This window comes from Poecilia latipinna, unplaced genomic scaffold (genome assembly GCF_001443285.1).
Source record: "Poecilia latipinna isolate Pla-1442-1.1 unplaced genomic scaffold, P_latipinna-1.0 Scaffold2257, whole genome shotgun sequence".
NCBI classification, from domain to species: Eukaryota; Metazoa; Chordata; class Actinopteri; order Cyprinodontiformes; family Poeciliidae; genus Poecilia; species Poecilia latipinna.
In genome coordinates this window covers 71029-85046 of record NW_015114873.1, presented here as the reverse complement: position 1 = coordinate 85046, position 14018 = coordinate 71029, and the positions used below count along the sequence as shown (strand labels likewise).

At 39.0% G+C, this 14018-nt stretch overlaps 1 protein-coding gene across 1 annotated transcript in view; it reads left to right on the top strand.

Annotated features, from left to right (window-relative positions):
- The first annotated feature begins 34 nt into the window (after positions 1-34).
- Positions 35-14018, top strand: part of LOC106936984 (obscurin-like) — a 26699-nt gene continuing 12715 nt past the window's right edge. Inside the window, exons 1-25 of the mRNA XM_015018250.1 lie at positions 35-246; positions 374-640; positions 780-1046; positions 1136-1402; positions 2157-2423; positions 2511-4667; positions 4748-4820; positions 4912-5006; positions 5724-5836; positions 5952-6152; positions 6608-6690; positions 6820-6993; positions 7100-7259; positions 7362-7466; positions 7845-8009; positions 8269-8427; positions 8555-8732; positions 8848-8961; positions 9118-9285; positions 9557-9659; positions 9746-9875; positions 9973-10078; positions 12075-12183; positions 12830-12945; positions 13023-13135. Coding sequence (XP_014873736.1) covers positions 129-246; positions 374-640; positions 780-1046; positions 1136-1402; positions 2157-2423; positions 2511-4667; positions 4748-4820; positions 4912-5006; positions 5724-5836; positions 5952-6152; positions 6608-6690; positions 6820-6993; positions 7100-7259; positions 7362-7466; positions 7845-8009; positions 8269-8427; positions 8555-8732; positions 8848-8961; positions 9118-9285; positions 9557-9659; positions 9746-9875; positions 9973-10078; positions 12075-12183; positions 12830-12945; positions 13023-13135 — 5808 coding nt within the window. The 5' untranslated portion in view covers positions 35-128. The remainder of the gene's footprint in view (positions 247-373; positions 641-779; positions 1047-1135; positions 1403-2156; positions 2424-2510; positions 4668-4747; positions 4821-4911; positions 5007-5723; positions 5837-5951; positions 6153-6607; positions 6691-6819; positions 6994-7099; positions 7260-7361; positions 7467-7844; positions 8010-8268; positions 8428-8554; positions 8733-8847; positions 8962-9117; positions 9286-9556; positions 9660-9745; positions 9876-9972; positions 10079-12074; positions 12184-12829; positions 12946-13022; positions 13136-14018) is intronic.

Here is a 14018-nt window from a genome sequence, read left to right as displayed (position 1 = left end):
AGGATCTGCAGAACATAAAGGCAGACGAAGGGGATACAGCCTCGCTTTTCTGTGAGGTTTCTAAGCCTGGAGTCTCTGTTCAGTGGAAGAAGAACAATGTGCCTCTGAGAGCCAATAAGAAGTATGAGATGAAGCAGGAAGGCTGCTTTCTACAGCTTAACATCAAGGAGATCAAACCGGAGGACAGTGGCTGCTACACTTGCCAAACAGGAGAAGCAGAGACTAGTGCCACTGTCTCAGTAAAAGGTTTGTTAGTTTGGTAAACTGCTTTTTAAATACTGCAGGAATAAACTTCATTCAGAGCAAAGCAATGTAATGCTGGCTTTTCCTGCTATGCCAGAGCTGGATCTTTATGTATTGCTTATCTTCTCAGAACTTCCCCCATTTTTCAAGGAGAATTTGAAAAATGTCACCATTGAGGAGGGAGGGACAGCATCCCTTTGCTGTGAGGTATCCAAGCCTGGGCTATCAATAGAGTGGAAGAAGAACAGGCTGCCACTGAGAGCAAACAGGAAGTATGAGATGAAGCATGATGGCTGCTTCCTCCAACTTTACATCAAGGATCTCACACCTGAGGATAGTGGTACCTACTCATGTCAAGCTGGAGCTGCAGAGGCTACAGCAACTGTGACTGTGAAAGGTTGTAAAACCAACAACAACATTGTTAACTCAGTAAAGCCTCCACGCGTGTATTTACTGTGCAATGTATGGTTTTATCAGATGGTCCAAATGTTTTTTAGTATTAAGAAAGAAATCTAAATTCTGGCATATTTTCTCAGAACTTCCTCCCTTCTTCAAGAAAGAGCTAGTATGCATGGAGGCTGACGAAGGTGGAGCAGCGTCTTTATGCTGCGAAGTGTCTAAACCTGGAGCGTCTGTGCAATGGAAGAAAAACAAGATGCCACTCAGAGCCAGTAAGAAGTATGAGATGAAACGAGAAGGTTCCATCCTTTATCTACATATCAAAGACCTGAAACCTGAGGACAGCGGCAGCTACTCGTGTCAAGCAGGGAATGCAGAGACAACTGCAACATTATCTGTGAAAGGTCTGTAACGAAACAGTTTGAAGCAACAAAGTCATTTGTATCCTAACAAAGACACCCCAAATGATATATATATATTTTTTGTTTTACAGAATGTCCTGTGTACTTTATCAAGGAGTTACAAAATATGAATGCTGAGGTAGGAGACATGATCTCATTGTGCTGTGAACTTTCCAAACCTGGAGTTTCAGTGCTGTGGAAGAAAAACAAGCTGCCACTGAGAGCCAGCATGAAGCATGAGATGAAACAAAATGGTCGACTCTATCAGCTTGACATCAAAGATCTCAAACTTGAGGACGGTGGCAGCTACACATGCCAAGCAGGGAGCGGAGAAAGCACTGCAAATGTGGCAGTTAAAGGTGTGTTTATTTTAACTTTGGGCATTCGTTATCAATTATTTATAAAATATGCTTTTCTCAATCTGTTGGTTGCATCGACTTAGCTTAGGATCAGTGCTTCTCAAACATAGTGTGTGTCAGAAATTACTGCAGCAGTATACCATATCTGCCAGTTACTGTACAAATATGCCACTGCTACAGCATTTCCACAACTACTACTCAAATATGACATCAGTGACAAACACAACATCAATCTCATGCAACACAATGGAAATGAGCTGCTGGTTCTGATGAATAATCACTCACATTGGCTTGTCGGATTCCTGAACTGACGTCAGTTGATAAAAATGATCTAACCACTTATAGCACTCACAGAGCATTTCATTCATAAAAATGGGGAAAAAATACAAGATAGTACCCTGTTCTAGAGCTTGAACACTGTGATCCTTTTATACATGCATTGATCACACCGGAACCACATGAAAAGCACCACAAATATTTCAACAATGTGGGAGGAGTTGATCCTTAATTGCATAACATGCATTTTGCTGATGCCAATGTACATGTCAAGATAGAAAATAGTGCTTTAGTAAGACAGTTGTTGCTCTAAAAGACGTCGAAGACGTCTTCTTCGACGCCTTGAAGAAAGACGTCAAAGAAACTTTGGTAACGACAGACTACTGAATGTACAGTACACAAGAAAAATGAAGCCCTGAAAATGTATTACTCCCTTATTTGATGCTGTACAATATATGTTTCCTTTCAATCCCCTTAGAACTTGCTTCATTGTTCATCAAAGAATTACAAAGTGTAGAGGCAGAGGTTGGCAGTGCAGCCTCATTGTCCTGTGAGTTATCCAAACCTGGAGTGGCTTTTCTGTGGAAGAAGGATAATCTGCCTCTGAGAGCCGGCGAGAAGTATGAGATGAAACAAGACGGCTGTTTCCTGCAGCTTAACATCAGGAAGATCAGTTCAGAGGACAGTGGTAGCTACTCATGTCACGCCGGAAATGCAGAAACGTCTGCAACAGTACAAATAAAAGGTGTGTATCCTTTTTTTTTTTTTTTTTTTTTACTTAATCTTGAATAACTACTCTTATAATGTTAATACCATTTTTCCTTCTGTGAAGCACCAACACCTCCATCAGAGGAAAAGTCTAGAACAGCATCGGCGCAGATGAAAAGTACGATCCCTAAACCAGCTCCCGCTTCAGAAAATGAAAAGCCCAAGCTTCCAGATCCCAACCAGATTCCCCCAGAGCCCAAGAAGAGGACAAATCGGAAAGCATCTATTACTTCTGTCGAAAAAGACACAGAGCAAGTTTTTGCCATAAAGGTGTCTGTGCAGAATGTGAATAATGAAGTCCAAGAGGGTGTTCAACATAAAAGATCTCCAGTAGAAAACTTGGATGTTGCTCAGAATGGAACAAAAGTGGAGAGGAGTGAAGACAAAGGGAGTGAAGTGCACAAGAAAGAGGTTAAGATAGTTCAGCTACCAGAGAAGGATTATAAGGCTGGTAGGAGGATTGAAAAGCCAGCTTCACCTCTGGGTACCGAAAATGATCTTATGGAAAAGAGACAACCAGAAGGGAATGTAGGAAAATTTGTTAAAGTCATCCCTCCAGTAAATCAGTCAGAAAGGCTTGTGGGTAACAAAGTGGTTGAACTGAAAGAGACAGAAAAGGGATGTGAAACTGAAAAGGGGTTAAAACAACAAGAAAACACTTCAGAAGAAGCAAATGAAGTTAAACAGAAAATAGCTCAAAAACCAACAACAATTTGGAGAAACAGTCAGGATGAAAAACATGTACAAGAGCAGCTTAATGGGAAAGAAATAAAAACAGATGTCAAACCTTCAAAAATCAAAGGTGAAGTAGGAAAGACAGAAGAGGAGACTTTGAAACCACCAGTAAGATCTAAGGCAAAGGTAGCATATGGAGAGCAATCACTCAAGTCTATTATGAATCAAACAGAGGAAACAATTCCTCAACTAATCAAGACTTTCCTTAAAGATTTTGAAGATCATAAAGAGAGACAAAATGGGCAAGAGTTCACAGAGAAGGTATTGACACAAACGCCCAGAGCAAACCAGCAATCAATAGAAGAGCCAGAAAAGGCAGATGAAATCCTTCAATTTGCACCTCCGAAGCCACCTGAGAGGAGAAAGAGTAAGATAAAAATAGGAATGGAAATACATGAGTCACGGGACACAGAGACAGATCAAGATGATGTACAGCCTAAAAGTGTTGGAGTAAAGTCCCCTGAGGAGAAGACAGACAAACAACTAAAAAAGCCTTTGAAGAAAGACGTTGAAGAAATTTTAAAGTTAGAAGGAAGTAAGTCTATCACAACTGATAGTGAAGCAGAAGATAAACTTAAGCAACCAGTAAAACAACCAGTAAAACCAATTAAGAAAGAACCTGAAATTAAACTGGCTGTTGAGCCAATAAGAAGAGTGGAGGAAACACAATCGACTAAAATGGAAGACGACATTGCTCTGCTCTACATTTCTGAAGAAGAAACTTTCTCAGAGGCCTTAACTGAGCTCCCTCCTAACCACTTCCAACCTGCTGTTCCCGAGAGACAAACAGGACAGCAACTTATCCAGGAGATCCAGCCACCAGAACCGTCTCCTCTGGAGACTGACATCAACATAGAGGATGAACCCGAAATGCAAGAAGCTGCCATTAAGATCCAGGCAGCATTCAAAGGCTACAAAGCTCGCAAGGACATGCGACCGGTCTTTAAGGAGGTATTCAAGAACCAGAATGCAGATCTTCATGGTACACTTACATTAAAGTGTGCTGTGGATGGAAGACCCAGCACTGTGCGCTGGTTGAAAAATGGCCACCATGTTATAAATGATCCTCGATGCCGGGTTGAAACAACAGAAAACGGAGAATGCACACTCGTGGTTAAAAACTTGAACAGCAGCGACAGCGGAGTTTATACCTGTGAGGTGGCAAATAAGTTTGGTGTGACCTCCTACAATGGAAACATAACCGTAGTGAAGACTGTGCAACCTGTTCCTGCAGTCCAGAAGCCTGTACACCCACCACTAGCGGCCATAACTCCTTTGCAGCTTGCTCCACAGAAGCCTGACACCCAGGACGTGACACAGACTCAAAGCCTGACTCAGAGTCAAGCAGAGCTAGCTCCAATTGCAGATGCTGAAAATTATGTAGAAAGTGTGAATGTTTCCCTGTGGGATGCCTACATCTTGACAGAACAGAACAATCAAACACTCCTGGAAGAGAGAAGATCTTCACTCATTGCTGTCAGCTCCTGTAAGTTGCACATTTGGTTTTTAGTTATAAGCACAAACCAGGGCTATCACTATACATTGTCAACTTTCTACCTTTAACAGTGTCAAGTCCCTCAGAGTATGACACAGCTCCAGATATAATGGAGCCTGTTGAGACTATTCCAGTGGCACCAAGGTAATTCTCCTTACATTGTCCCTACATTTTAATGCTCATCTTGAATGTTGTGCTCCTGAAACTGAACTGGTCTTTATTGATATTTTATCAGGGAAGTACCAAAACCTGCTGACACAATGCAGCCAAAGGATAATAACGAAGAAACAGCTGCTCCGAAACCTCCTATGAAACTGCTGAATGTTAAAGGTCAGCAAAATTATTCCATAAATTTGTGTTTTTAATTGCTGGGACAGAGTACAAAAAAATATTCCAAAAAGAATTGTACATTTTGAAATGTACAATTATAATACATTGAATATTAAAAAAATAAATAAATAGGGAAACTTATCCCAAAATACAAAAATTGTAGACTCTTTTGTTGATAAAATTATTTGTTTCACATGTGAAATGCATTATGCTTGGAGTGGTCTTAATGATATTTCTTGGTAAAACATTCAGATTTATTTCTCAGCTACAAATGTTACACATCAGTAGCAGTTTCCCAGCATGGCCACTAAGTGTCACCAGTGAGCCAATAACTTTAGAAACAGATTTTGTTGACCTGAAGCTGCTTACGGTTAAGGTAAAACAAACAAACAAACAAAAGAAAAAAAACATACTTTTGAACAAACATGTAGGCATTTTGGATCATTTTGCTTGGCTTTTTTTGTTACATTTAATGCAAGATCTTTAGTCTCTCCAAATCCAAACCATTGTTTGTTTTTTTCAGAAACTGTACAGATTAGATTAACAAATATTTGTGTCTGCTCATTATTAATCCATCACCTTTTACATAAAAATGCTGTATATGTTTATGTAAATATGCATACAGCAATCTTTCTTTCCATCTTACTATTGTTTTTCTACAGCCAGATTTATTTACTGTGCTACTAAAATAAGGTTTCCCCTTGTTCTAATTTGAAGGAACTCATGATATTAAGCTAAGAACAGCATCTCCAAAGCACCATCGATCCCACACGCCTTTAACAAGTACTGTGTCTGGATCTGAGTCAGAGGGTGAAGAGGACAGACGAGAGGTACATTTTACATTCTAATCATATTTTTTGCAAGTTTGATTTAATTAAGTCATTATCAGATTAGTAAAATTATCTTACCATTAAAGTCTAACCTTCTTAATGTTTCCTTCTTCAGATATTTGAAATATATGTAGCTCGTGCCGACTGCAGTCCTAATATTGGAAGTAAGGACAGTTTTATTCTGAAAGAGGGTCAGTTTGTGGAGGTCCTGGACTCTGTTCATCCTGACAGATGGTTGGTGAGGACCAAACCAACCAAAACCAACCCTTCTCGGCAGGGATGGCTGTGTCCTGCCTATCTGGAAAAGAAGAGAAAAGTAAGTTGTACAAATATTGTTGGTGAATCTACGTAGTTTTAAGTTTATATGTAAAGTTGAACTCTACATAAACCATATAACTATTTGACATGAAGCCAGACTACACCCTTCAGATAGGATTGCAAGAAAATTCAGAGATAGATTTTTAGACATTTTTATAGCTGTTCTCAAATTCAGATGTTTAGATTAATTTCCTTATCGCTTGGTTCAATTTCCTGAACTGTGTGCCAAACATTTTTGGTATCCTTCTACAAGCTTTTCAGAAGTTTGAATTTCGATTTGAATTTGTCTTATCTAATGACAGACAGTGAGATGAAATGTTGTACTATTCATGAAAATATCTGGTATCAACTGTACATGAACACATTTTATATATGCCTCAATTTTGTTCATTTACCAGCACAGACATGAGAGGGTTTTATGATAAATAAATACCTGGCTATCATTTCCAACAGGAAACCTTCCCACAAAGGAGAGTTGCTCAGGAAGATCTCGATGGAATTGGGTCTACAGGGGAAGAGTACAGGAGAGAACTGAGGTCTGTTCTTCATATTTTTCATGACACATTGATATTGTGACATTTGTGATCAGAATTTACTGGACCTAGATCAAACTAGAATTTTCAGTGCATCACTTCCAATTTTTCTGTACTTCCTGAAATCTTTAGTCAGCTGATCCAAGGCTTGATTGATGGAGAAGAGGAGTTTGTAAAGGCAATGAAGATGTTTATCACTCACCAGCTCAACCATCTGGACTGTAGCCACCATGTCCCCATTAACATCCTCAATCAGAAAGAAATCATCTTCAGGAACATCAAAGACATTGTCGGTTTACATGAACGGTAACAGAACCAGATCTCCATACTTCTTCTAATATTATTGGGATCACTTTTTTTTTTTTTAAAGAAAATGCCATAATACAGTCCTCAGTAATACATTTACTTTCAGTTCCATCCTCCCTGGCCTGAGGGGCTGCGTTACAGATGATGATGTTGCCATGTATTTAATCAAGCACGCTGAACATTTTGAAAAGTACCTTCACTACATGGTGGGGCAAGCACAAGCGGAGGCCTGCGTCAGTGACAAGGCTGTTCAGCAATACTTCAAAGTAATTTTTGAATCTCTTCATGCCTGTTCACAAGACTTAAAGTTTAGAAAGAGAGCTTTATTGCACCAACCTAATGTTTATTTCTTGTCAATGATCATTCAGGAGATAGCAGCACCTGAGAAGCCTGGTGATGTCCCTATTATGGATGTCCTTACTTTCCTGCAGCAACCAGTAGAGAGGATTCAAACCTACCAGGCTTTACTGAAGGTACCAAGCTTTTGAACCTCTGTGATGCAGAAAACTTTAATTATTTATCTTTCAAAGGGGATTTAAGATCGTACTGCATTAGCTGCTGTACTACAGCATAGCTGGACACAAGGCTGAAGATGACTATCTGGTTATCAATATTTGCAGTCGGTTACAGTTTGATTTAGGTATTTAATGGAAATGTTATAATAAAGCATACGGTATCTATCCATCCAGAAAATCCTCCATCAACATGTGCTGAATAAAAAATTAAAACTCTGGGGGAAAAGACATGGGAAAAACATGGACTATTGTTAGAAACTCTTTATATACAATACAAGCTCTTAAAGTCATATTTCTGCTTTCACCAATTTTAACCAGTTATTGATTGATTGTCAGGAGCTGATCAAGAACAAAGCAAAGAGTGGCCAGAGCTGCTACCTTTTGGAGGACGCCTTCTCCGTGGTGTCCTGTTTGCCCTGGAGATCAGACAACCTGCATCGAGTATCACTGATTGAAAACTATCCAGCTCCTCTTACTGCTCTGGGTGAGCCTGTACGACAGGTAAGTAGAAAAGACAGCTATGTTTGTTTTTTGGGTTTTAAACATTATTTTTAGTGAGAGTTTTGTTGTCAAAACTTTGCTTTCTTCAAGCATACAAATCTTTCCGATTCCAAGGCAGAGTAGCAGTTCAAATAAAAATCTTTGACTTACATGCTTCCACACTAACGTGTCTTTGTTTTGAAGCACTTACTTCTTCTTATAATATCAGAATATTCGGTGCAATTGTCTCTAAACTGTGATTTTTTTTTTACCTGTTTAGGGAGTCTTCACAGTGTGGGAGGAATCTCCAGAAGTGAAAACAACCTCTAGAGGGCATCAGAGACAAGTGTTTCTCTTTAAGGAATGCATTGTACTGTGTAGGGTGAAGAGAGATGGCAGCATGAATCAAGACACTTACAGCTTTAAGAACAAAATGAAGGTAAGATCAGCACATCTGCCTTCTTTCCGGCACAGTATTCCATTGTTGGTGAAGCAAATTTTCACCATGGTGCAAATGTGCCTGCTGTCATTTTACTTTGGTGTTTTTGATTCAACAACTTGCCCAGCTGAATGATGTGGAAATAAAGGAAACAGTGGCAGGAGAAGACAGGTCCTGGGGTTTGTGGCATGAGCACAGAGGCTCTATACGGCGTTACACTTTGCAGAGCAACTCCACTCTGGTTAAGCTGTCCTGGCTGAAAGATCTGAAGGAGCTGCAGCAACGCTCCAGCCTCAGCAATAACTGTAGGTCTTCCTATGTTCTTCAGAAATGTTAGCAAGCCAGCAAATAAAAGTGGGGAGGTTTTGATAGCTTTTAATTATTGAGCATTTATCTGTTTATGTCATCATCTATCATCAGGCCCTCCAGTGTTTGAGTCTCTGCTTTGTGATTGCTCAACACAAATTGGACAGACAATCAAACTGACCTGCAGAGTATTGGGATTTCCAAAACCAGTGGTCAGCTGGATCAAAGGTTTGCATTTCTTCAGTTTCTTCTTGAAGTATTTACAGTTTAGAGGTTGCAAATGTGGGCCACATCTTTAAAACTTCCAAATAGTTTTTTTATATTTTAACCTTTCGTAAACAACTCTTGCTTTGCTGGGTGAAGTTTGATTTGTTTTTTTCACAGATGGTCTTCCTTTGGAGGATGACCCACGGCACATCATCTCAGCTGACCGGTCAGGAACATGCAGTCTTGTCCTGGACTGCCTTACAGCAGAGGACTCTGGTCAGTACATGTGCTATGCAACCAGCTCTGTGGGAAATGCTGGCACTCTGGCTAAGGTGGTGGTGCAAGGTGAGTAAACTGTAACATGTAACGTGTAAATTGTAATTGTAACATGACAAACTGTGAAGAGGTTCAAGAAATGCAATGCTTTTGCAAGGCCCTTTGTAAGCAATCAATGCAATTTGGCTACTTGTACCTGTAGTACAATTATGCTGTATTTACCACTCCATTTTTTCTACCTTGACAAATGCCAGGTCAAATATTACCGACATGTGGTTCTTACCCCATATCTAGCTGTTTCTTTTCAAATTATTTACGTTCACTTTGTCCTTTTCTCCAGCTCCACCCAGATTTGTGAGCCGACTAGAAAGTGTGTGTCTGATTGACGGAGAGGAGATCCAGTTTTCATGTTCCACTCTCACAACCCCTTTACCAAGAATCAGGTATGGCAAAACACAGAGATAATCATGTTACATGTCACAGCTGATGGCCATGTGTCTGCTGACAGCAGAAATTATTCTGCCTGCAGGTGGTTGAAAGATGACAAGGAGCTGACTGACAGCAATAAATACTCCATTGTGAACGACGCCCGAAGTGGAATCTTGTCTCTCACAGTTATCGGAGCAACAGAGGCAGATATCGGACAGTATGAGTGTGAGGTATAAAACACATTTCTCCTTTACTTATACTAGTGGAGAGTGAATAGTATTAAAACAGACAGTGTCACTTCCTTGTCAAATGTTTTCTTTTCCTTAGCTTTGGAATGAACTCGGCTGTGTCAAATGCAAAGCAGGTCTTTGTCCTGCCTTTGTACCGCCAGCTGAAAGTGAGAGTGACCAATCAAAGGACTTACCTGTCAAAGGTAGGACTGTCCGAGCCACTGGAATCAACACATATGTGAAAACCCATGACAGCGTTTTCATATGTGTGGTTTATCCTTTTAGCAGATTAGCTGCGTTTCCAAAGGGTTAAAGCACATACCATTACCAAGTTTTACTTCCAACATTATCACCCTTTCTCCATCACATTATGTGACATCTCTTTACAATATCCATAAATCTGGCCTGGTCAGTATCTTCCGAGCACTACCATTCATAAACTCCATGAAGTGTGCTGTATCTTGAAATATTACTCACATACTTACATTTTTTTTCACCCGTATTTCATACACTCTTTCATCAAACATAGTTCCAGCTACCATTTGACTAGATTCCAAACTATTATGGCACAGGGTGCAACCTGCGTAGCATTTGATTTAAAATACAATGCATGCACCAATCATAATGGTATATAGAGCTTTCAACTATTTTAGGGATTTTAGATTTTTTTATTCTCAAGATCTAAAGAGCTTTCAGAAGATTATTCATAAAACACAATACCGCTCTTGAAGATATCTAGCTTTGAGTTTTCTTCTCTCTGTACCATTCCTACCCTGAAAAGTGTTGGTCCACTAGTCCTAGCTGTTTGTATCCGAGATAATTTTGCTGGAAAAAATATCTTCTTCTGATGTTTTACCACTTGGCGGATCACTAATCCAAGACAATCAACTTGAAAATTGTCTAATTCCAGCTACCACCCAATTTCTTGGTGCATGTCTAGTCCTAACTATTGATTGTTATCAAGAGTAATGTCTGGTAGGCTCTTTAGTACGTTTAGTTACTCATATTTGTTAATGAACTCAGCCACAAATAACCTTTATGACACACAAATATTTACCATGTAACGATGTAGTTTCCTGCACTTAAATGAAACACTAAGCATACATTTAGGTGTAAGTCTTCTCATCTATATGTGCATAAATTTCAGCTATAGCAAAGTGCTTTGCATTTTGAATAATGCCACCTGGTTTTTTCACGTATGCATTTGTGAAACCAATCAGTGCAAAGCAGTTCATGTAACAAATACTGCAAAAAAGAGAGCAGATTATTGTGTTTTGTAAATTTTCTCCATTGTGTGGAAGCTAACATATGCATGTAATTAACACATACAACTTTTTGCAGGCAGAATGTTGATTTTGGGAAGGAAACATTAAATGTAACCATTGCACCTTTACCTCTCTTCCCTCTAGCCATAATATGTGGGATCTAGTTGGTATCATTCATGATAGAATTCATACTGTGTTCCCCAACATCCACAACAGACATTGCTAAATGTATTGTATGGGGTGTTCAATGTTTTTCATCATGTTTTCACTTTTCACAGAGGGCATGGATTGTAACAGTATGTGTTCCTACTGCAGTGTTTATATGCAACGATCAGCAGACTGAAGGTGCCAAAAGCTAGTGGCGGACAGGATAATATTGAAACTTCATGTCAGTGTTTTTGTGTAGCCGGTCATAAATCGGTTAATCGGAATTTAAGTGAATTGTACTTTTGTATTTTTCATACCATATTTGTTTGTCTTCCCATTGTCTATAACCTACATGATGGTTCCCATTTTCCCTTCACTGGTCCCAAAGCAGGGGGTTCCTCACATGGACTGTTCCATGAAAGTCATCACACTCATGATAACCAATAACCACTCAACACTCCCTTTCTCTTCCTGCCAACGCATGCCCAGCTAACTCTCCACTCCTACAAGATGGTCATGTGCTGGGCGAGTGTATCCTTCCTGCCCGTGCAGGAGTGGGCATGTGATCATGTCCTGTTGATGTGGTGGGTTAGATGGGTAAAACCCTGACTCTTCAAGGTAAGACAAACTGGGTGTTTGCTGTTCCTGGATTGTAAGGTAATGTACTTTCTAGAAAATAATTTTTTCCACTTTTAGTAAAAAAAAATAAAATAAAATACAAAATTCTCAAATTATTTATTAATCTTTAATTTGAAAGTTTCTCTAATTGGTGTTTTGGTTTTTCTAGAAGCTGACTCAGAGGCCTGGTCCACTGCCATTGTTAAGAAATGGCTGCAGACTGATTTCAGCCCTTCTTCTATTGCAAATACACAATTTCCCCCTGGATCTTCTGAGCAGTAAGCTTTTTTTTAATTATAATTTGCATGGACTGTGTTTCACCATTTTAAATAACTGAGCATTAGCAACTGCTAACCTTATTAAAGCATTGTGGCAGTGCAGGTTTTACCACGATAACTGCTCCTCATCAAGATAATGAGATTAGAAAAAGGATCGGTGTACTGGTGTTCACGCTAATCTTTCTTCATACGAACAATAATGAGGATGACATTATATATGATTAGCTCTAGAGTCTGTGCTCCTCACAACAAAGGGTTATTTTTCTAGACTCTTTTACTGAACCTTCACAGCAGTCTTTGCATGTTCTCAAAATGTTTGCACCAAGAAGTGATTTTTATGCTAATAAATTAACCAAGGTTACAGTTAACATTATTGGTTGCTCTAATAGAAATTCAAGAAAATATATTGATTTTGTGCTTGCTGATGTTATTGTGAGTTTAACTAATTTTATCTAAATGTATGTATGTTTGGGAACCTTCTGTCTTTCAACTTGTCTTATGTAGAGCTGACCGATCAAAACCGACAAGATTTTTGCTTCCTTATAATAATTTTTGTCCATGTTTATTAGACTTTTTAAAAGTGATATTTAGTATAGTACTTTGAGCCAATCACATTCTGTGCATCTTTGCCTATCTTCAATACCAGATACAGCACTGTTGTGGATGTTCACCCATCTCCAGTACAGCAATCTTCATGTTATCTGGAAGAAGAAGAAGAAGAAGAGATCTATATTTCAGAGGCTTTGCACGAAATAACAGATGGTAGTTTATATTTTTCAATGCAGAATTAAGTCAATAAATTGTTGCATTAATAAATACTGATACAGCTTTCTTCTCAGCTCCTCCTTCGGTCCAGGTTCCTGCTGAGGATCTGTGTGTCGAACCTGGGCAACCAGCAACATTCATGGCCATCATCACAGGAAGACCCACACCTAAAGTACAGTGGTACAAGGTAAAGAGTCACACAAAGGAGACCTTTCTAAACCGCACTGGTTGCAAAGAGGATTAGATTAGCAATTATGCAAGTATTATGCAAGTCTGTGGTTATAGGATGTAACTTCACTGATACTTAACCAAATAGTTTCTCTATTTTAATTTATTTCACTACATTTTATGCAATTTCTAAAACATTATATCATCCATGGCCTTGCAAAAATACTAATACTTTTTGTGGTATTTATTTCAAATATGTAAATGATATCCAACTTCCCACTAACATACATTTTACAAAATCACATAAAATTTAAGGAAGCACAATAATTATACAACACTATAACTAAAGAAAATTTACCTTAATTTTCTATATTTGGTTACTCTTCAATCAAAGAAGGGGTTTTGGTCTGATTAAACAGAGTAAAACTAACTTAGTTTGGAAGAAAAACTGAATCTGCACATCACCCACCATCACACACCATCTGAAGAATTTAAACTCCTTCTGCTGTCATCTGGATTTTCTTCATTAGGAACAGCGAATCTGGTCAGACTTCAGGTGGTTAAACACAGGGAAGTTCTGGTAGAAAATATCTTGGAGGCACCAAAAGACTGGACCTTGTATAAGAGGTTCAACTTTCACCACTGAACGTTGAGCCAGCGCTGTAATGGAAGGGCTTAGATGAAAACATATTCACGTGTTAGAATCGCCTAGTCAAAGTCCAGGCTTTAATCCAAATGAGAATATGTGGGGGAAAACCGAGGCTGGACTACAAAAAAAAAAAAAAGGGGGGGGGGGGGGGGAAATCAGTTACTTTCCAAAGAAACAAAGCATAAAATATTTAAACAATATTTAACCCTCTTAAGACCATAATTGTAACTGGGGCGCCTGGTATTTTTCTGAT